At 48.2% G+C, this 24,388-nt stretch overlaps 1 protein-coding gene across 1 annotated transcript in view; it reads right to left on the bottom strand.

Moving 5' to 3' along the window:
* Positions 1–24,388, bottom strand: part of LOC140908098 (uncharacterized) — a 64,077-nt gene that overhangs the window by 1,750 nt on the left and 37,939 nt on the right. Inside the window, exon 5 of the mRNA XM_073335073.1 lies at positions 2,313–3,076. Coding sequence (XP_073191174.1) covers positions 2,313–3,076 — 764 coding nt within the window. The remainder of the gene's footprint in view (positions 1–2,312; positions 3,077–24,388) is intronic.

The following is a 24,388-nucleotide window of genomic DNA, read 5'->3' as shown; positions in this document are numbered from 1 at the left end:
ATCCAAAGTGGCTCCAGGTCCAAACTTCTCCAGAGTTTGGTAGCAGCCAGATCTTGGAGTCTGGTGCAGACTTATCTAGGAATAATAATACTGTTAATAATTTACCTCCCTATATAGCGCCCACTAAACCCAGCTCATCTGTTTTGTTACAAGAGAAGGTTTTGTTTTTTCCCTTTTTTGGAAGAAGCTTTAAGCTTGTTCATGACAAATGACTTTGTAGACCAGCCAAGACAAGGGGAGACCTGGATACTATTCCCTGCCGTGTTGCTGATTTCCTGTAGAAAGCTCAGCATATTCATGTAGTCCTTCTCTGTCTCTGTTTTCCCATCTATTGAAGGGGAATGATGGCAAGGGATGACACCTGCTCAGGTCAGGCCAAAGCTTTGGGGAGGTAGAGTCATAGGTTTTAAGGCCAGAAGGGACAATTGGGATTATCTAGTCTCTTGCATAACACAGGCTGGGTGGAGAACCTCACTGAGCCCTGCATCAGGCCCATATCTTGTGACTGAGCTTTTGTAGGTGTGATGCTTACTGTACATGCCAGCAAGTTGGATGGGTCACAGTCAGAGCTGCTTGTGGATCAAAGGCCTGTCTCAGCTTGGTAAAAAGAACCCAACTTTTCTCCAGCACATCATGGAAGAGATGTGAAACACCACCCCCCCCCCCGGTCTCGGGAACTTCTGAGCACAAATTCAGGGCTGATGTCCATGCAGCCTCACCTGTTCACACCAGCACCCAGTCTGCCCCCTTGACTTCAGATAGGATTTCTGCCCTGTTTTATTTGAAGTGGGTTCTCTGGATTCACCCCTTCTCCCACCACATGTCATTTCCTAGCTTCAGAGCTGGGCTGATGTGCAGGATTCTACTGGAGAGGTCCCAAGCTCACCCACCAGCCGGTGCTGCAAAGTTAAAGCTAGCTACCGACTCAGTAATACTGAGGTTAGTTCAGCTAGCTCCTCCCTCATGCCGCTGTCCCTCCTACCCCCTCAGTGTGCCATTGCCCCTCCTCCCAAATTGTTCAGCCTTCCCCATCCCCTCCACCTCCAATGCCTCTCTCCAGCTCCTGCTCCGCCCCCTCCCCTCCTCCTCTCATCCTGGTCTCCCCTCTCCTCCCCCCAAATAGCTCTCAACCTCCTGAGAAGATGGGATCAAGGTGCAGAACAGGGGACACATGAACCAGAAGCGCAGGGAAATTAAATTACATAACACATTGGGCGGTAGCTGGGTCCTTAATTTTGCATGAGTGCTTGTTTCCAGGTTATAAGGGGGTCGGTGGGTCTTGAAAAATCACCACAAACTGTGTTATGCAATTTATGGACGCCCCTAAACCACGTGGGCTTCACTCATCTAGCAGCGTGTTTCCTCTACGGCCACTTTCCCGAATTAGCATTTCTGGTGCAAAGAATGTACAGGGCAGCAGCGAGATAACCTCAGGTCTGCGGGGCGTGGGTTGAGATTGACTCCGGAATAAGGAACAGGCCTCAGAGAGGGAGAGAGGAGAGCCACAGGCTGGGCTACAGAGTTACAAGAGAAAAAAAAAAAAACCCCAAACCAAACAGGGGCCTTGATAATAGTGGTGCTGACTCAGAAAAAAAGGTGGCTTTAAAGTTCAATCACTGGGGGATGTTTAAGCTCAGTGCAGCAAGAGCCTGATCCAAAGCCCATTGGTGTCAACGAGGAGCTTTCCATTAACTTCACTGGGCTTTGGATCCGGCCCCAAGAGGAGAAGGAGTGGGGAGGGAGAGGGAGTGGAGGGAGAGGGGAGATTTCAGAGCGAATTCGCAGGTCAGGATGCAATTCCCCAAGACGGAATTTAGCCAGGAGACTGGGGTTAACACCCCATCCTTGCTGAAACTACCATGCCATGGGATCTTTAACTACACAACATCCAGGATCCTGCTCACATCCCATCCATCAGACAGCATCTCCAGTCATCGAGTGCCCCCAGCATCATGGTGGGGCATTCAATTAGCACAGACCTGGGGAGGAGTTGTACATACCAAGTGCCAAATGACACTCCCTTCAGCATCTGGCAGGCTTCTCCAACCAAGTATTGGCCAGGTCCAGCCCTGGGGAGCTTAGGAGAGCTAATAAGATCACAGCAGGGTAGCAGCTCAAATATTCCTTTGAGGCTCCTAGCCGATAGAGAAGGAGACAGCCAAAAGCCTCCCCTTGGAAACATCTGTAGAAGGGGGAGCAGAGAGAAACCCCAGCCTAGATGAAACAGAACCTTGCAGGAGAGAGGGCAGCAGATGTTCAGGGAACTCAGGGCCCGCTGAACATCAGGCCAGGCAGAGGGCAACCCGCATTACCTGCGTCTCAGACCCCAGACTCCCCAGGGTTTCATAGATCACATCCAAGTGCTTTTCTGGTAGGGGTGGAGGCTCCTCCTCTTCTGGCTCCGTGGAAGCGTCTGGGCTTGCAGGTTGTGAGAGCCCGAGGGACTTGGATTTCTTACACACTCGCGCATACATCGCCCTGAGCTTCTTCTCCCTTTCAGTCAAGGACTCGTTCACAGCATCCTCCTCCAAGGCAAGTTCCTGCCACTCCCGAGGTGACTTCCCGGGGTCCCCCCTGGAATCATCAGCCACCAGCTGCTCCTGTTTGCTATTGCATCGTGGCAGTGTTTCCCCTGGCTCACTCTCCTCACCCCCTGCAGTAGCATGGCCTGAGTTCATATTAGGGCCTTCTGCAGTGCCAGCACTTAGTTCGTACAAACTCCCTCGGTAGCACGTGATTCCTTTATCCCTGATGCTTTCGTAGATTGGACCATATGCGTCCTGACTGGAACTAAGCTGCTCTGCAGTCGTTACTTGCATATCCCCTGGAGTCGCTGGGAGCTCCCGGAGCTGCAAAGACTCTATGGCAGTTGAATTTTCCTGAGATGCCACTGGGGAGCTACTTCCCAAGACACCTGCGGCCAATGCTCTGGATTCCCTCTCCCCTCGATGGTTTGCTGGAGAGGAGTCCAAATCCTTTGTGCAGCTGGAGCCTCCTGGCTGAGGATGGGTGTTTCCAGTGAAGCCATTTGTCTGCCTTTGGGCTGGTGCTCCTGGGTCGCTGGGCAAAGAGCCGCCTGCAGAAAGAAAAGCAGAATGAAAGACTGAGCCAAATGCATGCTCCTCATTTTAATTAAACTGAAGTAGGACAAATGAGACAACTGCAACAAGCGGAAAACCAGCTGGGTGAGCAAAGTCTGCTGGGTAGGTGGAGAATTGCAGCACGATATCAAGCAACGTACCTGGGATGGGGGTGTCCGCACCCTGTTGCCCCCATGCATCACTGCAAACTCTCAAGCCCCTCCAGGATCAGTTTCTTTCTCCCTAATCCCTTAGCAACCCTATGACTCCCTGGGTACGTCCTAGGGCTAATCTCCTGGGTGCCAAGTCATCCTCAGCATATTTAAGACAATATGTGTCTAGGACGGCAGTCACTCCAGCTGCCAGGGTGCGACGTGGGAAGAGGGATCACACTCCCTCTCTCAAGATGGCTGTAAAGGATGACAAGATGTTTATTCACAGCTCTGCACAGAATCAGCGCAAGACAATCTTGTGTTAATGTAGTCTTATGGCTGAGAGTTTAAATGCATGAAAATCAGAGCACTCAAATGTCCTGGTCCTACATCAACCTTCCTTGTTCAAAGGTAGTAACCTTGGGTAGCTGTGCATGTTGTTTAGTGTAGGTTCAAACATGGGCAAGACTGATGTGGGTTTAAATTTAAATTGCCTGATTTGGGTTTTTAAATCCCTGGCCATAGTGCTCCAGCAGCACAAGATGTTTGGACTGAACTTCCTTAATTTAAAAAGGACTGAGTGAACACACAAAAATAAATGCCCTGTGGCAGTGGTTTTCCACTGTTTCCTTGCCAGGACCCTTCCACAACCTCAGCTCGTCTAACTGGAATCCCTGTCTTTGACACCAAGTGCCATTGGTGGCCCACTACTCTGAGTCAGCCACTCTTCAGGCCTGACATACTCACTACACCTAACAGTGTTGTCAGGCTATATATGCAAAAGGTGGCATGTAATAGATCACTGGGAGACTCATAACTCACTGCTCATTAATATTATTGTGTGGTGTACAAATGGGTAACATACGTCAAACTACAAAGTTATGCTGAAAATATGTTCTTAGAAGTACCCCACAAGGTACCTCATCCTAGGCAAAGGAATGTGGTTCCACCTTCTTGAATGTGTCTCCACTGTAAGTTAGGCAAGGTGTGACCAAAGATAAAGAAAAGCATGTTTATATGCAAGGTAAACAAAGCCTTCAAGACAGCAAGTGGGGAAAGATGAATACTTAGCAATTTCAACCAAGCGCAGGCCAGGGAGACTTCCTGCCTCTTGAAGCAGGGTCAATGAACTTTGGGACGGCAGCTCAGCACCTCCATTCCAGCAGGAGAGAGAAGCTTGGTCTAGGCTTGCTTTTCAAGGAATACATGTCAAAGAATTATTGGGCGATGAAGACTGAATCAACTGATTGTACACAAAAAGAAAAGGAGTACTTGTGGCACCTTAGAGACTAACAAATTTATTTGAGCATAAGCTTTCGTGAGCTACAGCTCACTTCATCAGATGCTGTAGCTCACGAAAGTTTATGCTCAAATAAATTTGAGTACTCCTTTTCTTTTTGCAAATACAGACTAACACCGTGAGCTGTAGCTCACGAAAGCTTATGCTCAAATAAATTGGTTAGTCTCTAAGGTGCCACAAGTCCTCCTTTTCTTTTTGTGAATACAGACGAACACGGCTGCTACTCTGAAACCTGTGATTGTACACACTATTACTGTGCTATAAAAGTGTATAGAATAAGGTCTTTTATGAAAGCCTGCGACAATCTGGTGATTAACGTCATTGTGAAATGTCTGTATTACCACTATGCGAGGAGTTATGGATACTCACTGATATCATGCTTTAACCAGAGTTTTCCTCTCTGGGAAGGCAGCAATCTAACTGTCTGCAAAGTAAATTAAGCATTGTGGAATCAAAACAATGGAGGCTGTATTTACATACGAATCAGCAGGGAGATGGGAACACCACAGGAAAGGAAGGACAGCAGGAAGCATTTCTGCCTCTTGTAACAAGGTCAATGAACTTTGGGAGATATAAGCAGTGACAGAAAGGCACTTTGGTAGCCATCACTTGGGGAATTAAAGGGGCCAGAGTTCTTGGAATCACAGAACATTGGATCCTTCACCCAAGGGGGCTGAATTCTCAGGGAACCGAACACAGGTGAGAAACCTGCCTAGGCAAAGATTGTAACTGCTGAAATTAAGTTTTAGCCTTAGAAATATAGTTTTTACTTGTGTTTGTTTGTAACCATTTCTGTCTTTACTCCTTATACTTGGGATCAGTTAAACCCATGACTTTTACTATAAACCAGTTCAGGCCTGTGATTAAATAAGATTCTTTGTCAAACCCCAGTTAAATTTACGAGCTGGAGCATTTGTCTCTTTAAAGGAGTAACAAACTGAATAATTTCTGGGAGTGTTCCAGGAGAGGGCTGGACACCACAGGGAGATGTCTCTGGGGAACTCAGGAATTGGGGTTTGTTGTTTGTAACCTACAAGGCAAGGTCTGGGCTGTCAGAGCCCTGAAGAGTTTGCTGGTAAGGCAGACAAGCTGATGTATCAGGGAGTTGTCACACAGCAAAACTCTGAATTGCTGAGAGGGGATAACACAGTAACTCTCAATTCTGGGAAAACCCAGCAGATCGTCACAGGGCAGATGATGGTGTTGGGAAAACTCGGGATTGGGAGGGTTTTGGGGTCACTCTGCTGTACTGGAAGGGCAGAGGGGTCATGCCCTAACACCCGTTTGTGAGTCCCGACTGGGAACCTATGGTCCGCAGAGGTGAAGGATCCAGTGAGATTACATGGTGCACAGAAATTGGCCCTGTGCACAAGGGTGTATTGCACCCTATTTGCATTTATTTCAACAGAAGATTCAAATCTGCAGAGATCCCAGTCCAGCAAAAACTGAGAGATACAGTAAAACTCCTCCAATAGGTGATCCCACCTCCTAACTGATTGCTTTAAAGTAGCCCCATAAATCAATGGGCATTAAACAGCCACCCTTCAAAGAGGCTAAAGATCTAGTCAAATGAGGTCAGCACTTTATAGAATCCCATTACCAATACCTGGCTGCCAAGAAGCAGTGGAATACAGCGGGTATGTGCCATTCCCAACCTGCTCTGAAATACAATCCACACTCTGTGTCAAACTAAAACTCACACCCTTCCTGGATTTGGTTAACAATAATACAACAAAGTTCTGATCAGTCCTCCCCAGGCTTGGCTGTTCCTAGGATTCCTCCCTGAGGCGTGCTCAACCCACGCCCTAGATCCTCTTTTTCTGGAGAGTCATTACCAGCAGTCAAAAAAGCAAACAGAATGTTGGGAATCGTTTGGAAAGGGATAGATAGTAAGACAGAAAATATCATATTGCCTCTATATAAATCAATGGTACACCCACATCTGGAATCCTACGTGCAGATGTGGTCGCCCCATCTCAAAAAGATATGTTGGAATTGGAAAAAGTTCAGAAAAGAGCAAGAAAAATTATTAGGAGTATGGAACGACTTCCGTATGAGGAGAGATTAATAAGACTGGGACTTTTCAGGTTGGAAAAGAGACGACTAAGGGGGGAGATGATTGAGGTCTATAAAATCATGACTGCTGTGGAGAAAGTAAATAAGGAAGTGTTATTTACTCCTTCTCATAACACAAGAACTAGGGGTCATCAAATGAAATTACTAGGCATCTGGTTTAAAACGAATAAAAGAAAGTATTTCTTCATACAACTCACAGTCAACCTGTGAAACTCCTTGCCAGAGGATGTTGTGAAGACCAAGACCATAACAGGGTTCAAAAAAGAACTAGATAAGTTCATGGAGGATAGGTCCATCAGTGGCTATTAGCCAGGATGGGCAGCGATGGTGTCCCTAGCCTCTGTTTGCCAGAAGCTGGGAATGGGTGACAGGGTGGATCACTTGATGATTACCTGTTCTGTTCATTCCCTCTGGGGCACCTGGCATTGGCCACTGTCGGAAGACAGGATACTGGGCTAGATGGACCTTTGATCTGACCCAGTATGGCCGTTCTTATGTTCTTATATCCAGGTGACAAGCCATCTGCCTCAGTGAGTCAGCAGAACCCACTTCACGCTTTCCTGGCAGGATCAAACACCCGATAGCAGGAAAGGGGTGTTTCAGGCAAACTGCCAGCCTGTTACAGACTCTGCAATTCACCAGAAAAGTTCCCTGTACACCAACAGAAAGTGAGAATGTTAGAATCAATTAGAGATTTCAGTGAAACCTGTTTAACAAAATCCACCTAGAATCTCTATTTAAAAAAAAAAAAAAGCGAGGACAAACTCTCAAACAAATTTGGGCCCAATAAATACAGCACAAAGTGGAAGGCTGGGCTAGTGGTTATATCACTGAGCAGTGCAAGAGCTGGGTTCCATTCCCAGCTCTCCCACAGTCTTCCTGGAACAAGTATCAGAGGGGTTGCCTTGTTAGTCTGGATCTGTAAAAGTGGCAAAGAGTCCTGTGGCACCTTATAGACTAACAGACATATTGGAGTGTAAGCTTTCATGGGTGAATACATCCGACAAAGTGGGTATTCACCCACGAAAGCTTATGCTCCAATACGTCTGTTAGTCTATAAGGTGCCACAGGACTCCTTGCTGCTTTTTCCTGATATAAGTCACTTAATCCATCTGTGCCTCAGTTCCAGAGCTGTAAAATGGGCATGATGAAAACACTTTCTTTCTCCTTCCATTTAGGCTGCAAGATCTTTAGGCAGGGATGGTTCCCCTAGCCTCTGTTTGCCAGAAGCTGGGAATGGCAACAGGGGATGGATCACTTGATAATTACCCGTTATGTTCATTCACTCTGAAGCACCTGGCATTGGCCACTGTCAGAAGACAGCATATTAGGCTAGATGGACCTTCGGTCTGACCCAGTATGGCCGTTCTTATGAAGCATCTGTGTCTTATTATGCCTTTGTACAGTGCCTGGTACAATGGGGCTTTGATCTTAGATGGGGTCTTCAATCACTACCATCAAAAAAGCATTAATAGTGATACAAACCCATATTCTGTTTTTTCCTTCTTTAAATGTTATTTTAGAATGTTACATTTATGAAAATTGGGTAAATTTGTGTATCCCACTTACAAAAAACTAATTGTAACAGCTGGAATTAATCTGTTATTGGAGCATCAGTAAATGTTTATTGGTCTTTTGGCTAAGGAAGTGGAGTAATAATTCTAAATGTCTATGTAGGCACAGCTTTCAGGTTTTACAGAAACAGGCGACTATAAGTCCTATGACCATTAGAAATATTTCCATATTTTTTTAAGCAAATTTTGGAGGGGTTCGGATTTAAAATATGCCTCTGCAGCAATTGCAACCCAGACATTGCAGTGCTATGCTAATACAGGAGTGCTAAAAAGTGAGAACTTCGAGAAAACAAAAGTTCTATGGACCAGTCCAGAACTAAGGGGACATTAAATAAAACTGAAAGGCAGCAAATTCAAAACTCATTAAATGAAAATACTTGTTCACAAAACACATAATTAGACTGTGGAACTCATTGCCACAAAGTATTATTGAGGCCAAGGGTTTAGGAGGGTTCAAAAAGAAGGAATGGGACATTTATGTGAAGAACAATAGAAGTTCTGGCGTTCACAGTTCAAGCAGGATTTCGATGGTGGAGGGTTCAAAGCAGAGCCATGAGAATGATAAAAGGATTGGAAAACACACCTTATAGTGAGAGGCTCTAGGCACTCCGTCTGTTTAGTTTATCAAAGAAAAGGTTAAGGGGTGACTTGATCACAGTCTATAAGTATTTACAGGAAACAAAAATTTAGTGAGTGGCCCATCCATCTAGCAGAAACAGGTCTAACAATATTCAATGGCTGGAAGTTGAAGCTAGACAAATTCACACTGGAAATAAGGCAAATTTTTTTTACGGGGAGGGTAATTAACTATTGGAACAACCTACTGAGGGTCATGGTGGATTCTCCATCACTGGCAACTTTAAAAAATCAAGATAGGATGTTTTTCTGAAAGATCCGCTCTAGTTCAAACAGGGATTAATTCAGGGCAGTCCTATGGCCTGTGTTATACATATGACCTGATCACAATGGTCCCTTCTCGCCTGGGAATTTATGAATAACATCCAGAGTTATAATAATTAATGATAAAAGAGCTAACAAGACTTTGGGAAGGGATCTAAACCCTCTGGCTCCAGGGCACAAGAAACATCCCTGGGGACGGGTTATCTTATCACTGCCTACATTGTGATAAAGTGTCTTGTATCTGTCCCTGAAGCAGCTAGTACTGGCCACTGTCAGAGAGAGGGTATTGGGACACATGGGCAAGTGGTCTGAGCTGCTCTGGCAATTCCTATGTTCCTATTTTTGTTGTCTAAAGTTAACTGGACAAGAGAAGAAACAAACAGCAAAAATAGTAAAAACTGCACAGGATCATCCCTTCTTAATCATCTGTGGTGTTACCGCCACCTCAGGCAAGGACATTCGTAACCAGACAATGCCCCTTCATTGCTGCTCTCTGCTGTACTGACTGTAACCTACACTTATAGGGCTCTGGATTTGAACAGTTCCTGTGCTTGATGGCCATTGCCAGCTCCCTCTGGTCAGCCAGGGCACCAGAAGACTGAGGAGGAGACACAAAGATGTTGCCTGTTCCTCCATGCACCAGCAGCGTGGGCAGGAGGGGAAACAAATGGCTTCCTGGGGCCCCTGTAGACACAACAGGCTGAAGAGCCACTGCTGGCTCTCCCTTGGCTCCAACAGGGACCAAGGGGAAGCCTGGCTAGCATCTACCGCAGTGACCTAAAGCAATGAGCAAATATCCCTCGACCCCCTTATTAAAATGAAGGCTCTCTGCAAAACAAACAGGCTGCGTGGTATGTGCAAAACCTTCTCCCTGACTAGAGAGGATTTGGTCCAGCAAGTCTATTTCTGGGACCTGTTTCCTTCACTGCCAGGTCTTCGTCTTGGAGCACGGCACACTCGGTGTAGCACAGACACGGATCAGGCCGAGGCAGGTTCTAACATTTGCTTAGCAGGTCTATTCTTCCTAACCATGGAGGACCACAGTATTCAAGTCCACAGGCCGCAGAATGTTGATTCTTGTAGTGAGTTTATTTCTTTAGTCAAATATTTATTTAAGAAGGGGCTCTCTACTACCCATACAGGATTTGTCAACATTGGTGCTCAACAAAGCTGTACGCTAGGCAGGTTTGTTCACCTAAAGACGAAAGAGCCTTTGAAAGAGACTTAATTGAATTCTGAGGCACTGGCCCAGTATTTAACATACCCCAAAAGTCCTCACCCTTTTACCTAAGTGCCCTGTTGTTGCTGAAAAATAGAATCTACTTGCTCATCTGATCTAGGGTTGCTCAAAGCCTAGTTCCTCAGTTGGTGACTCACAGGCTCATGCACCCAGAGAGCTGAACATAGTCTGAACAAGCTGTGGTTAAAAGTGGGGTTACAGCCTGAGTCACTGGATGGCGGCGTTTCATGTAGTCCCATAAATTCTATTTCTTAACATAAAGCAATGTCCAGTCTATAGTTGCTTTGGAGCAAGCCGCAAGGGAGTTTCGTCAGTGCCAGGCTCTCTCTAACCAGAGTCAGGTTTTGGGGCAGAGCTGGTCCCTGGGAACGGGGCATTCATAGAACCATAGAATATTAGGGTTGGAAGAGCCCTCAGGTGGTCATCTAATCCAACCCCTTGCTCAAAGCAGGACCAACCCCAACTAAATCATCTCAGCCAGGGCTTTGTCAAGCTGGGACTTAAAAACCTCTAAGGATGGAGATTCCACGACCTCCCTAGGTAACCCATTCCAGGGCTTCATCACCCTCCTAGTGAAACAGTTTTTCCTAATATCCAACCTAGACCTCCCCCACTGCAACTTGAGACCATTGCTTCTTGTTCTGTCATCTGCCACCACTGAGAACAGCCGAGCTCCATCCTCTTTGGAACCCCGCTTCAGGTAGTTGAAGGCTGCTATCAAATCCCCCCTCACTCTTCTCTTCTGCAGACTAAATAAGTCCAGTTCCCTCAGCCTCTCCTCATAAGTCATGTGCCCCAGCCCCCTAATCATTTTCGTTGCCCTCTGCTGGACTCTCTCCAATTTGTCCACATCCCTTCTGTAGTGGGGGGTCCAAAATTGGACGCAATACTCCAGGTGTGGCTTCACTAGTGCCGAATAGAGGGGAATAATCACTTCCCTCGATCTCCTGGCAATGCTCCTACTAATACAGCCCAATATGCTGTTGGCCTTCTTGGCAACAAGGGCACACTGCTGACTTATATCCAGCTTCTCTTCCACTGTCACCCCTAGGTCCTTTTCTGCAGAACTGCTGCTTAGCCAGTCCGTCCCCAGCCTGTAGTGGTGCATGGGATTCTTCCGTCCTAAGTGCAGGACTCTGCACTTGTCTTTGTTGAACCTCATCAGATTTCTTTTGGCCCAATCCTCCAATTTGTCGAGGTCACTCTGGACCCTATCCCTACCCTCCAGCATATCTACCTCTCCCCCCAATTTAGGGTCTTGCTGAGGGTGCAATTAATCCCATCATCAATAAAGATGTTGAACAAAACCAGCCCCAGGACCGACCCCTGGGGCACTCCATTTGATACTGGCTGCCAACTAGACATCGAGCTGTTGATCACTACCCGTAGAGCCTGACAATCTACCCAGCTTTCTATCCACCTTAGAGCTTTTTATCCACCTTAGCATTGGTGTTTGGGCTGAGATTCCTGATGGAGGAGTTTGCGTGCATGCTGTTTGTGACCACCTCTGTTCCAGGACTTGTGTATGCGAGTAAACAAATAAATTACACTAACAATATACCATGACTCCACATTCCAGATACTTTTCCAACAAGAATGGGAGCTGAAAGGCTCTGACCTTCAGTACTACATGCAGAGGGGAGGCAACCATGGATTGAAATAGGCGGGGGAAACTCTCACTGCACCAGCCACAGAGGAGGGGGAATTCACCCACACCTACGAGTGATGGAGGGCTCCTGCTGCTTTTAGCAGAAGAGAAGGAGCTGAACTCCCAGCCTCACTTGAACCCCTGTGGGGGTTCTAGATAAAATATTAGATATTTATATCTAATAGGGATCTTGAATTCATACAAAAGCGGGCGTAGGTCTATTTATAAACTAATCCCTCACAGGTTAATAGGATATAATTGGCTGTTGCGTATTACGGTCTGGTAATCCAGACCAGATTACTGGTGCACGAATCTGAGTGCTGGAATATAACAGACATCCACGCCACCACCATCCTCACGTCAAATCACTACCATTGTCTGGCCTGGATCCTGCTGCCTGCTCTTCCCCGGAGCAGCACTGAACATCACACATCACTGCGTGAGCAGTGCCAGCAGCCACAGCCTTTCGAAGCTTTGAGATTAGAGAGAGAGAAAGGAAGCAAGCAGGGGCCTGCAGAACCAAGGTGTCCCAGCCAAGGCTCCGCTTGTCTCCAAAACTGCGCCCACCCTGTGCTACCGGGCACGACCCGATGAGCAACGAACGAACGCACTCTCCCCCGCACCCTTCCCAACCCACACATGCTGAAAGGTTTCTTCCAGCAAAGCAAACCCCATGTGGTTGAGACAGTGCTGTGGCTCTCCCAGGCCCAGCCATGTTTATGCTGTCTCTGTATTAACTGCTCAATCTATTGCAGGAGACTTGTACCAAGGAGCCAGTCCCAGAAGGTGGACTAAGAGTGTGGCACACAGCAGTACTGGTAAAAGTCGAGTCAGCTCTTTATTGCCTGGCATGGGGCAAGGTTACTAAAGATTAACACCCCCTGTCACATGGCAGGGGTCAGGCTCCACTGGCTCCAATTCAATGCAAATATAGCCGCAACTAAAAATAACCACCATACGCCTAACCCAGCCAACAACACGCACAAACACGCATACAGACGCTAGCCCAGAGGTTAGGGCCAACGACCTGAACCCCCCCAACAGACCAGAGGGTTATTCTGCCTCCCGCTGCTCTCTCTGGACCGCAAAGGCTTTTCTGATCCCAGGGTCACTTCTTCTCAGAGCAGGCTTTCACGCCGCTGACGGGAGAGCTGCCAACTGCCCTGGTTGTTTTCCGTGGTCACTGACTGGGTGGGCATATGTTAATTCTGTTAGCAGCACGCTGTCTCCCCTCTCCCCCTTCCCAGCCACACTGGCACCAAGAGAGAGGCACCAAATAGCTCCACCGTCAGGGAACCAAAATTCCACCACCGCCCAGGCTTAAAGGGGCCAACACCACCCTAAAAAGGTTTCTCTTCCTTTAGAAGTCTCTTCAGCCACCTAAAGGGGTCACTGAGACCAAGGCAGGCGGGGGGAGAAGAGCAGGGCTCTCCCCTCCAGGAAAAGAGGCAAGTGTAATGAGGCGGAGGACCCGACTGTAACCCCTTAGCGTGGCCGAATGCACAAGTGCATGTCACGAGCAGCACAGAGCCTGGGTCAGGGCTGAATCCTGGCTATGCAAGAAGGCACTCCCGATCCCCTCCATGGTGGGAGATTAGACTAAAGCAAGTGGCCTGGTTGTTCAAGAAGCTGCAGCTGTACAGGGAGCAGCATTTGTCCCTTCCGATCGCTGGGGCTGTGACTGGAAAAGTCTGCTGGGCCCATGGCAGGTCACGGGATATTCGACCTTACAGACCCACCTACTACTTACTTCCCAACCCCTTCCACACTTCCACCCCACAGTGGAGTTAGTGGCCAATAGCTCGTGAAAGTCAGAGATTAATGTCTGAGGCCATTTCTAAGACGGAACTTCAAGCTTCATAGACAACAGCTGCTAAAACCATACACTGAACTTTCCAATTTATTTGGGAGTAAACTTTTGTGAGCTTATGCCCAAATAAATGTGTTGGTCTCTAAGGTGCCACAAGGACTCCTCGTTGTTTTTGCTGATACAGACTAACACGGCTACCACTCTGAAACCTGAACTTTCTGAGGAGCTCAAAGCTCTTCACAGATATTAATGAGCTAAACTTCAAAGCTCCTTTGTGAGAGCAGAGAGGTGTCATCTCCCTTTTATAGATGGGGAAGTTGAGGCACAGGGCGGGGACGTAACACACCCACAAACTCAAAGAGCCCGTATTAGAGCTTTGATCCTGCAGTTACACTGCTTAACCTTATCGACCATCCTTCCTCCCCCCTTCCCGCCCCGATCTGCAGTCACAGCACCTCTGGGAGGTAGCCTGGGGCATGTCCTGAAATGCAGGCAGGGAGGTTAAGAGACGCATCCAGCCACACGCAGCATCTGAGATGGGATTTGAACTTTAGAAGTCCTAGCTCCCAGACCACAAGACACCAGTCCCGCAGCACTGCGCAAGCAAGGCGGCAGGTGGAGAGAGACTTTGAACCGCCCAGCACGCAACACAGACAGCCAAAGTGACACTTGGGCTTTTTGTTCCCCCCTAAGTTTTAACTAGTGCTCAGGGTTTACATTCCTGTTCTGCAGCCTCTGGGGAAATCATCTCAGCATAACTCCCTCTTCCTCACCCCCACCCCCACCCCCCTCCAGCCAGGGGGCGCTTAGCCAGGCTCCCTGCTAATTAGCTCCCAAAACAACCTATCATCTTCTCAGTGAGGCGTCTCACAGGGAAACCACAATGATTCATCAGGAACAGCAGCAGCCACTGTTCTGGGCCCTGCATGTCCGATGCCTATTCCTCACCCATCACGTCCACACTCCCTGGAAGAAACCCAGTGACCAGAGGCCAGGAAGTCACAAGATTCCCCTCTTCTGCCTTCCCTCAGGGCTCACCCTCAAAGCTTTTCAAAGCAGGGAGCTGGGGGGGTGCCAGGCCTGGAACACACCGTCAGCGTCTCAGCACAGTGCAGTAAGCAGAGAGGCGAGACCAAGTCCCCTCGGAGCCACTGCCTGCCCAAGCCTGTTCTGAAATCTAAATCCAGCTCTGTCATCACAAAGTCTGCCCTTCCCGCTGCCCTAGCCCAGGGCTTACAGCTTCCTCTCGCCTGCCTCTGAAGCTTCTTTCCTGGGCAGCGGCCTCGCCAACCAATGGGCAGAAAAAGGAAGGTGCCCCTTCATAATTTATTATTAGTTGGCTCTGCGGTCCCCCAGCTGAGGTCTGCAGAGTGCTGTGTGGAGGACCGGCTGGTCACCTGATGCCGGCTCCTCCTCCTAATTTTCGGCAGCTAAATTGCATTAATAAAGCACACAACACACAAGTGTCCTAATATCACTCTACTGCATGAGCAACGGTTGCAATTGCCACAGGGAGATGATGAGATTGTGAATGAGAAGGGTGTGGATGGTTGTGAATGGGACAGGCAGGCAATGGGGAACAGAATGCGAAGTGTCCACAAGGCAATCTCTAGTAAGATGAGCACTGCTTTGTTACAAAGCCTGAGAACCCCTTATTTCAACTGTAAGATTTTGGGGAGTTTTGCTTGATGAAGTGCCACAGAATTTGCTCTTTTCAAGAGTGACTAATGATTCCAGGGGCCCAACTTGAGGTTCCTTAAGAACAGGCCTGATTTTCGGAAAGCGCTGAGCACCCACTCTCTGAGAATTAGCTTGAGACATCTCAAATTGGGCATTCGCAACCACTAGTCACTTTTTGGCCTCTCTTTGTCAAGCGCCCTGCCTCTACTTTGCTCCACAACGCTTCCCATCATGTGAACATCGCTAAATAATGTATTATTGTGGACAGGTAAGTAGGAAAGAAACTCACACTCGACTATCCTTTTGTTTGATATGCAGGTGGACTTTGAATTTTTAAGTCTGCAGATTGATTTCTCTTATTGGAGTGTTACATGTATTTATTATTTTGTTAAAAATAGCTTCCCCATGTCGAATGGCTTCGGGCCAATACAGAACCCAGAGCAGGGGACATTGTGAAACCACAGTTGACAGGAGACTGCTGGAAGCACCACTGTTCCTGAACAGACTCTTCTAAACCAATAACGAACCACGCTAGTGAAGTGAATGTGCTAGTGTAGCAGGGCCCTCTAGTGGGTCATAAATGGAACTGCTTTACTGCGTGTCAAAGTCCCTAGACTGATAACAGCTAACGGAGAATCTCCTTTCCCTCCAATGGTGGCGATCTGTGCTTTTAGAGTAGGAGAATCCAAGTTCTTGCACTGTGGTGAAGTGCAGAGTGGAGCGCAGTATAGTGTACATCTACACTGTACAGTTAACCCAGGCTTTTAGTAGGGTTTTAGTCTTAACCCCACTACTGTCTACACAGAAAAACCTTTGGCCTGGATACGGAGGGGCTTTAAGCTTGGGCTAGCTCAGTCGGCTGCAGTGTAGGTTAGAGCCCGAGTTCCACTTTAATTCAGGATGGCATTCAGCACCTTTGCAATGAGGGTGCCTGCAAAGTCTCTAGCACTGACTGTCCTCCAATGCCTTCCGACAAGTCCCTTGAACGACAGGCAAGCTCTCCTGCAACTGACATAACTGACTGGGAAAGAATCCTAAAGCTTCTCAGCACAAAGACCCAGGAGCTATGGCCCCAGCCACACCCGGGCAACTACAGAACCAGTGAACACGCAGGTAGGACTTTGCAGTAGGGACGCTCGCTCCTGGGCTAGACTGACTCGGGTGCTGAGCACTGAGGTTAACTGTGCCGTGTAGACATAGCCCTAGTGACAATGCTGGAGTTCCCAGGTGGCTAACGATTTGTTCCAGTGCAATCAGACCCTTGCCTTGGCCCAAATCAATAGCTGTTTATACAAGATCTACCCTTCTTCCAAAATTTCTAAACGGCTTTGTTCTAGTCATTGCCAGCGTCAGATATTTTAAAAAGTGAGTCAATATCTCAGTCATTTTAGTCATCATCAAACTCTCATCTCCATTTCATTCACTGGCCTAATTTCCACTCAGTGTTTCCTTCCCCCAATATACCTGTTAGAGCCTCTCTATTTTTTCCTGCCCATATCTTTTCCCTGCGCCTTGATATTGACTCTCAGACCTGCTTTGATTGCCTTTTCCACTCACAGTCGAGGTATTGGACTATTACTTCCTTGACCAGACACTGCTGCAGCCACATTGGCCACTGCTTGTTCCGAGCATCTCTTTTCAGAGGTTGTGGAGTTTGATTTGGTCTTGTGTCTGCTGAGATTCCCCTGCCTTCTTCTCCACAGGTTAATTTTAATTCTCCCTTCGGTTGCAGATTTAATTTTCCCAAACTGTCTCTCCTGAAATCTTATTCCCTTGGACTGCTTCATTCTCTGGTCCTGCTCCTAGGGTAGGGAATGCAAGAAGCTGCTGTTCACTGGTAACAAACTCCATTCTTATTTCCTTGCTCTCAGGCACGTCTTCCTTCATCCATACTGATCAGGTGCTGAGAAGAGTTCCAGCCAGAAGCATAAATATCAAGCGTCCTGTAATGTTCACCTCCAGGCCAGGGGCAGCTGAAGCCTTTCAGTATTTGTCAGATATCAGCAAGGTATCAGTTCCTTATGCTGTGGCTGCTCTGTGCTCTCTCTGATCCTAGCAACGCCAGCGACTGCAAGCCATACACAGAGTCAGGACTTTGGTATCGCTCAGCGGTGGCCAACCTGTGGCCCCGGAGCCCCATGCGGCTCTTCAGACGTTAACATGCGGCTCCTTGTCCAGGCACCGACTCCGGGGCTGGAGCGACAGGCGCCAACTTTCCAATGGGCCAGGGGGTGCTCACGGCTCGACCCCTGGCTCTGCCACAGGCCCTGCCCCCGCTCCACCCTTCCCGCCCCCTCCCCTGAGCCTGCCGTGTCCTCGCGCCTTTCCCCTCCCTCCCAGAGCCTCCTGCATGCCATGAAACAGCTGACTGGGAGGTGCAGGGAGGGAGGGGAGGCGCTGATCGGCTGCCGGTGGGCAGGAGGCGCTGGGAGCGGGGTAGGGGAGCTGACGGGGGCTGCTGATGTGTTACTGTGGCTCTTTGGCAATGTACACTGGTACATTCTGGCTCCTTCTCAGGCTCAGGTTGGCCACCCCTGGTATAGCTCAAGGGAGACAGAGAATAAAAACCAGCACTCAAAGCAATTGCTTTATGGAGTAATCTGTGCCAACAACTCACAAGTGACCCTACAATAGCAAATGATGCATCCAACTGTGTGCTCATAAGTAACTCTACAATAACAAAGGGCACACAGACTAGCTCCGCAATGACAAACCTGCACACGGTGCCCAGTACTCACAAACTACCCGACTGCCTGTCTGTTTACTGGGAGGACAAAAATGCATTTCATAAGAATTTTCAGATTTCATGAGCAATCTAACAAGATTGGGAACAAGCATATAAATATTAGTTGGAAAATACCATGCAAATGATCCAGGAAATTCTGAGAGGAAGCGGCAGGGTTTCATAGGTTATAAAGTCAGAAGGGACCATGGTGATCAGTTAGTTGGACCTCCTGCATAACACAAGACCAAGAACTCCCTGAAATTAATTCCTGTTGGAACTAGAGCAGCTCTTTTAGAAAAACACCTGGTCTTGATTTAAAAATGTCCAGCAATGGAGCATCCACCAGGACCCTTGGTAAATTGTTCCAAAGGCTAATTACCTTCACGGTCAACATTGGAAGCCTTATTTCCAGTCTGAATTTGTCTAGCTTCAGCTTCCAGTTCTTGGATTATATAAAAGCTTTCTCTGCTAGATTGAAGAGCCTGCTAGTACCAAAATTTCTGTTGCCCGTGTAGGTACTTACAGACAGTGATCAGGTCACCCCTTAACCTTCTCTTTGATAAGATGAAGATTGAGCTCCTAGAGCCTCTCACTGTATGCCTGGTTTTCCAGTCCTTTAATCATTTCTGTGGATCTTCTCTGAATGCTTTCCAGTTTGAGTCTGGGACTGGCCTGACTGTCTGGTGGTAAGATCTGCACAGCCAGGCTGAAGAGCCAGGTTCGGCTCCCTGTTCTGGTCTCTTGTTCCCAAATCTCTGAGCATCCCCCATGGGAACAGGGACCACCTCACATCACTCAGGAGATTGAGAAACAGCACGAGCGTTCTCCAAATGGAGCCTCATCCAGTCCCCCTTGGGCAGAAGGGGAGTAGCTGCAGTATGGGGTGCGATAAGGGGACAAGAGAGATTCTCAGGGTTCTGCAAAGGGATGGGACGGCACTCTACTCTGAAACAAAGGGGGAAAAAGTGATGTTGAAAACCAGGTTCCCCTGAAATCTGAGTCCCTGCCCCTGATGGGATCATGATAGATGGAATCACAGTTCTCTTTAGACAGGAAACATTTATTAGAGAAAACCAGTACTATGAAATTATGAATTATGAATTATGAAAATTATTATGATTTAACTGGGAATTGGTCCTGCTTCGAGCAGGGGGTTGGACTAGATGACCTTCTGGGGTCCCTTCCAACCCTGATATTCTATGATTCTATGATACTAGCTACAGACACAAACAAACAGGCTTCCACACAGCTCGAGTTCCAGATTTGCCTTCCTGATTTACCAGTGACGCACCCTGACTAGAGCTCTACAAAGCACACAGAACCACCTAGTGACTGAATACTACACTACAAGTATGGAGTGGAAATCTATCAACTTCATGAAAAACTTCGTACAGATACAGACAGACATCATCTTCCTTGCCAAATGCAAACAGATGGACATCGTACCAAATTAGTCTCTTAGGTGCCACAAGTACTCCTTTTCTTTTCACACTACAAGTAAATATAACAGACAAGGTGGGTGAGGTAATATCTTTTACTGGACCAGCTTCCGGTGGTGAGAGAGAGACCAGCTTTGGAGCTACACAGAGCTCTCCTTCGGGTCTGAGGAAAAAGGGGTCATATCTAAATACAAAGTCACACAGATGTTTTAGCATAAGTATCAGAGTAACAGCCGTGTTAGTCTGTATTCGCAAAAAGAAAAGGAGGACTTGTGGCACCTTAGAGACTAACCAATTTATTAGAGCATAAGCTTTCGTGAGCTACAGCTCACTTCATCGGATGCATACTGTGGAAACTGCAGCAGACTTTATATATACACAGAGAATATGAACCAATACCTCCTCCCACCCCACTGTCCTGCTGGTAATAGCTTATCTAAAGTGATCATCAGGTGGGCCATTTCCAGCACAAATCCAGGTTTTCTCACCCTCCACCCCCCCACACAAATTCACTCTCCTGCTGGTGATAGCCCATCCAAAGTGACAACTCTTTACACAATGTGCATGACAATCAAGTTGGGCTATTTCCTGCACAAATCCAGGTTTTCTCACATCCCCCCCACCCCCATACACACACAAACTCACTCTCCTGCTGGTAATAGCTCATCCAAACTGACCACTCTTCAAGTTTAAATCCAAGTTAAACCAGAACATCTGAATAGATATGTGCCCACATATATGTGACACCATCACAGGGCCTAATAACATCAGCCACACTATCAGAGGCTCGTTCACCTGCATATCCACCAGTGTGATATATGCCATCATGTGCCAGCAATGCCCCTCTGCCATGTACATTGGTCAAACTGGACAGTCTCTACGTAAAAGAATAAATGGACACAAATCAGATGTCAAGAATTATAACATTCATAAACCAGTCGGAGAACACTTCAATCTCTCTGGTCACGCAATCACAGACATGAAGGTCGCTATCTTAAAACAAAAAAACTTCAAATCCAGACTCCAGCGAGAAACTGCTGAATTGGAATTCATTTGCAAATTGGATACTATTAATTTAGGCTTAAATAGAGACTTGGAGTGGCTAAGTCATTATGCAAGGTAGCCTGTTTCCTCTTGTTTTTTCCTCCCCCCCCCCCCCCCCAGATGTTCTGGTTTAACTTGGATTTAAACTTGAAGAGTGGTCAGTTTGGATGAGCTATTACCAGCAGGAGAGTGAGTTTGTGTGTGTATGGGGGTGGGGGGGATGTGAGAAAACCTGGATTTGTGCAGGAAATAGCCCAACTTGATTGTCATGCACATTGTGTAAAGAGTTGTCACTTTGGATGGGCTATCACCAGCAGGAGAGTGAATTTGTGTGGGGGGGTGGAGGGTGAGAAAACCTGGATTTGTGCTGGAAATGGCCCACCTGATGATCACTTTAGATAAGCTATTACCAGCAGGACAGTGGGGTGGGAGGAGGTATTGGTTCATATTCTCTGTGTATATATAAAGTCTGCTGCAGTTTCCACGATATGCATCTGATGAAGTGAGCTGTAGCTCACGAAAGCTTATGCTCTAATAAATTGGTTAATCTCTAAGGTGCCACAAGTACTCCTTTTCTTTTAGCATAAGTAGTTAGCACATATTCTAAGGGGCCATTCAAGGTGAAGTGGCCCGTTAACACCCCTGTAAGACATAGGACTAAAAAGGGGGGTTAGTTGGTTACAGATTGTTGTAACAAGACACAAATGCAGTGTCTTTATGGATTTTCAGTGTCTAGCAAAGTTATAAATTTAACTCCCAGGCTTGTTTTTTGAAAGTGTTGTGCAGGTTTCTTTTGGGGATGAGGACAGAGTGATCAACAGAAGATATCAAATTTCGCCATCTGAAATGGAAACTCCACAACATGAAGAAAAAGGAAGCAAAACTTAACCATGACATCTACTTCCTGGGCAGATCATCATCCCCAGAGGTCTCACCCTCTATAACACTCTGACCAGGGCCATCCCTAGCCATTTTGGGCCTGTGAGTGGAGGGAGGGCGGGCAGGCCTCCGTGGGAGGGGAGAGGGGGCTGGCCCCAGGCCTCCGTGCGGAGGCGGGAGCAGGCTTAGGCAGTGCCGCCCAGAGGATTCAGGGGGCCTGAGGCAAAGCAATTTTGGGGGCCCCTTCCGCTGCCGAGGAAGAGAGGGACTGAAAGACCCGCTGCCAAATTGCCACCGAAATTGCCCCCACCCTGTCTGCGGGGACTGGGGTCTGGGGCAAATTGCCCCACTTGCCCGCCCCTCTGGGCGGCCCTGGGCTTGGGGGCAGGGCAGGCCCGACCCCGCACTCACGGGGCGGCGGGAAGTGGAGTGACCCGGCCCCAGCCCGCTTCGCTCTGCTCCCCTGGCTCCCAGCCTTGGGAGTGGGGGGCAGAGGGGAAACTGCCCCCCAGCACTCACCAGTGGCACAGCTGGGAGCCGGCAGAGCAGTGCAGGCTGCAACCGGGTCGCTCTTATCACCGCCAGTGCCTGCAGGGCGCCCGACCCCTGCTGCAGTCCTCAGGGGAGTGGAGGCGGGGCTGGGGCGGAGCAGGGGCGGGGGCCATGGGGAAGAGGTGGGGCAGGGGCTGGAGCAGAGGGTGCCCCAAATTTCCTGGTGCCCTACGCAGCTGCGTACTTTGCATATGGGTAGGGACGGCCCTGACTCTGACCACTACAGACAACTCCAAACCCACTTATGCTAAACTAGCTGTTTGGTCTTGGATTTAGCTGTGACACTCTTAGCACCCTTCCCAGATCTCGCGAAGAGTGCTACAAGTACGTCTACACAGCAAAGAAAAACCCACAGCTGGCCCGTGCCAGCTGACTCGGGCTCGCAGGGCTCTGGTTGGAGGAGTATTTTATTGCTGAGTAGACTTCCAGGCTTGGGTTAGAGTCCAAACTCTGGGACCCTGCAGGGTGGAAGGGACCCAGAGCCTGGGCTACATCCCAAGCCTGGAAGTCTACACAGCAGTGAAACACCCCTGTAGCCCAAGAGCCATAAGCCCACGTTGGCTAGCAGGGACCAGCTGCGAGTTTTTCTTTACTGTGTAGATATAGACCCTTTGTAGCTCAAAAGCATGTCTCTCTCTCACCACCAGAAGTTGATCTGATAAAAGATATTACCTCACCTTATCTTCCAATAGTCTGGGACCGACAGGACTACAAGCTACAACACTGCATTACCACACACAGTCATTCACAGCACACAGGCAGGAAGTGGTGGGGAGTACTAAAAGGCTGGGGGCGGGGGGGTTAAAAAGCTGAGGCAGCAGAGGTGCCTTGACATACAACTGAGTAGTGTGGTCACCACCAGAAAAAAGATTTGCAGCTCCCTTCTCTGCACTGGGCTCAGCACTGTCAAATCACGCAGCTCTCCAGCTCAGATGAGGAGATTATGTGAATTTACAGTGACATTCTTACAGCTTTTGGAAAATCCGTTTTGAAGTTGGTGCAGCACTGAATCTGCTCACGGTTCACACTGCAGGATAATACGGCATGGCTTGAAAGAAGGGAACCTATAATCATTAGCCAGATTATATCTTCCCAAGAGAAGAGGGTGCCTTATTGGTGAGGCACATTTCTGAGAGTCAAAGGATCTGGGCCCTGCCCATGGAACTAACAAACACACACCTCCTGGGTGTGGTGTTCTGTCCTCTCGCGTGGCACCAAGACCACTTAGAGAGCAATTAATGAGTCTGCTCCACAGCCTTAGCTAACAGCCAGTCGGCTCTGAGCTCATGCTGTAGAGACTCATGCACTAAGCTCCAGATGTCCGCGGTTCCATCCTGCCCGTCGACAACTGGGATCTGTCGGCGTTACACAGCCTCAAAGAAGTCATGTAACCTGCAATGGAAAGGATAACTCCGCCACCCAGAGGGGGGTTAGAACGCTTAACTCATGCGTGCTTGCAAAGCGCATGGAGATCCTTGCACAGAAGAGGTTATAGCCCTGCAGAGTTTACTCTAATGGCTTTCATCCTGAACAAAGCACTTCACAAACTGCTTGGTCTCTGCGTATAGAAATCGCTCTACTCATCACAGCAAGGCAGCTGTTGCTGGAGTGGAATGGTACATCCCTTCTGTGCCATCAGCATTACAAAGGGCAGAGAAGAACACCACCCAGCATGCCAGACACTTCAGAGAAGACACACAGTGATGTGATCACTGAGCCTAAGAGTTTACAATCTAATTACAGACATGATGCAACAGGTGGGAGTAACAAACAAACTTCCCCACACAAAGCCATATAAGAGGAAGTTTAGACCAGCAGAAGGGAAACTGCCTGAGCTGGATGCTGGGTCAGAATAAAACTCCTGCTCTTGCAAAAAAGCCCCATGGGATCGGTAATGGCCACAAGCGTCAGCTGTAGGCCTCAGCTGAAAGACGGTAACTCCAGCACAATATCCCCATAAACACTGCTCTTGTGCACTGGCTCATTGCTGACTCACAGAGGAAAGTGGCTCCTACAGAACCACCCGCACCTCTCCCTGCAGCACTGGGGGTTTTCCCTGGACGTCTCCCATCCAAAGACTGACCAGGCTTGTTTCTGCTTAGTTTGCAAGATCACAACCAGAGATAGGACGGCTGTTGAAGAGAAACAAGAAACTGCTCAGAACAAGCATGTGGCCAGCCATCATGGAGCCTACGTTCCATCACCCCTCGGGTTATGACCAGCTAGCCCCTGATCTTTGGAGGATTGGGCCAAAAGAAATCTGATGAGGTTCAATAAGGATAAGTGCAG

Source organism: Lepidochelys kempii, chromosome 3, assembly GCF_965140265.1.
Source record: "Lepidochelys kempii isolate rLepKem1 chromosome 3, rLepKem1.hap2, whole genome shotgun sequence".
NCBI classification, from domain to species: domain Eukaryota; kingdom Metazoa; phylum Chordata; order Testudines; family Cheloniidae; genus Lepidochelys; species Lepidochelys kempii.
The sequence above is the reverse complement of the archived record's forward strand: the minus strand, read 5'-3'. Positions and strand labels throughout refer to the sequence as shown.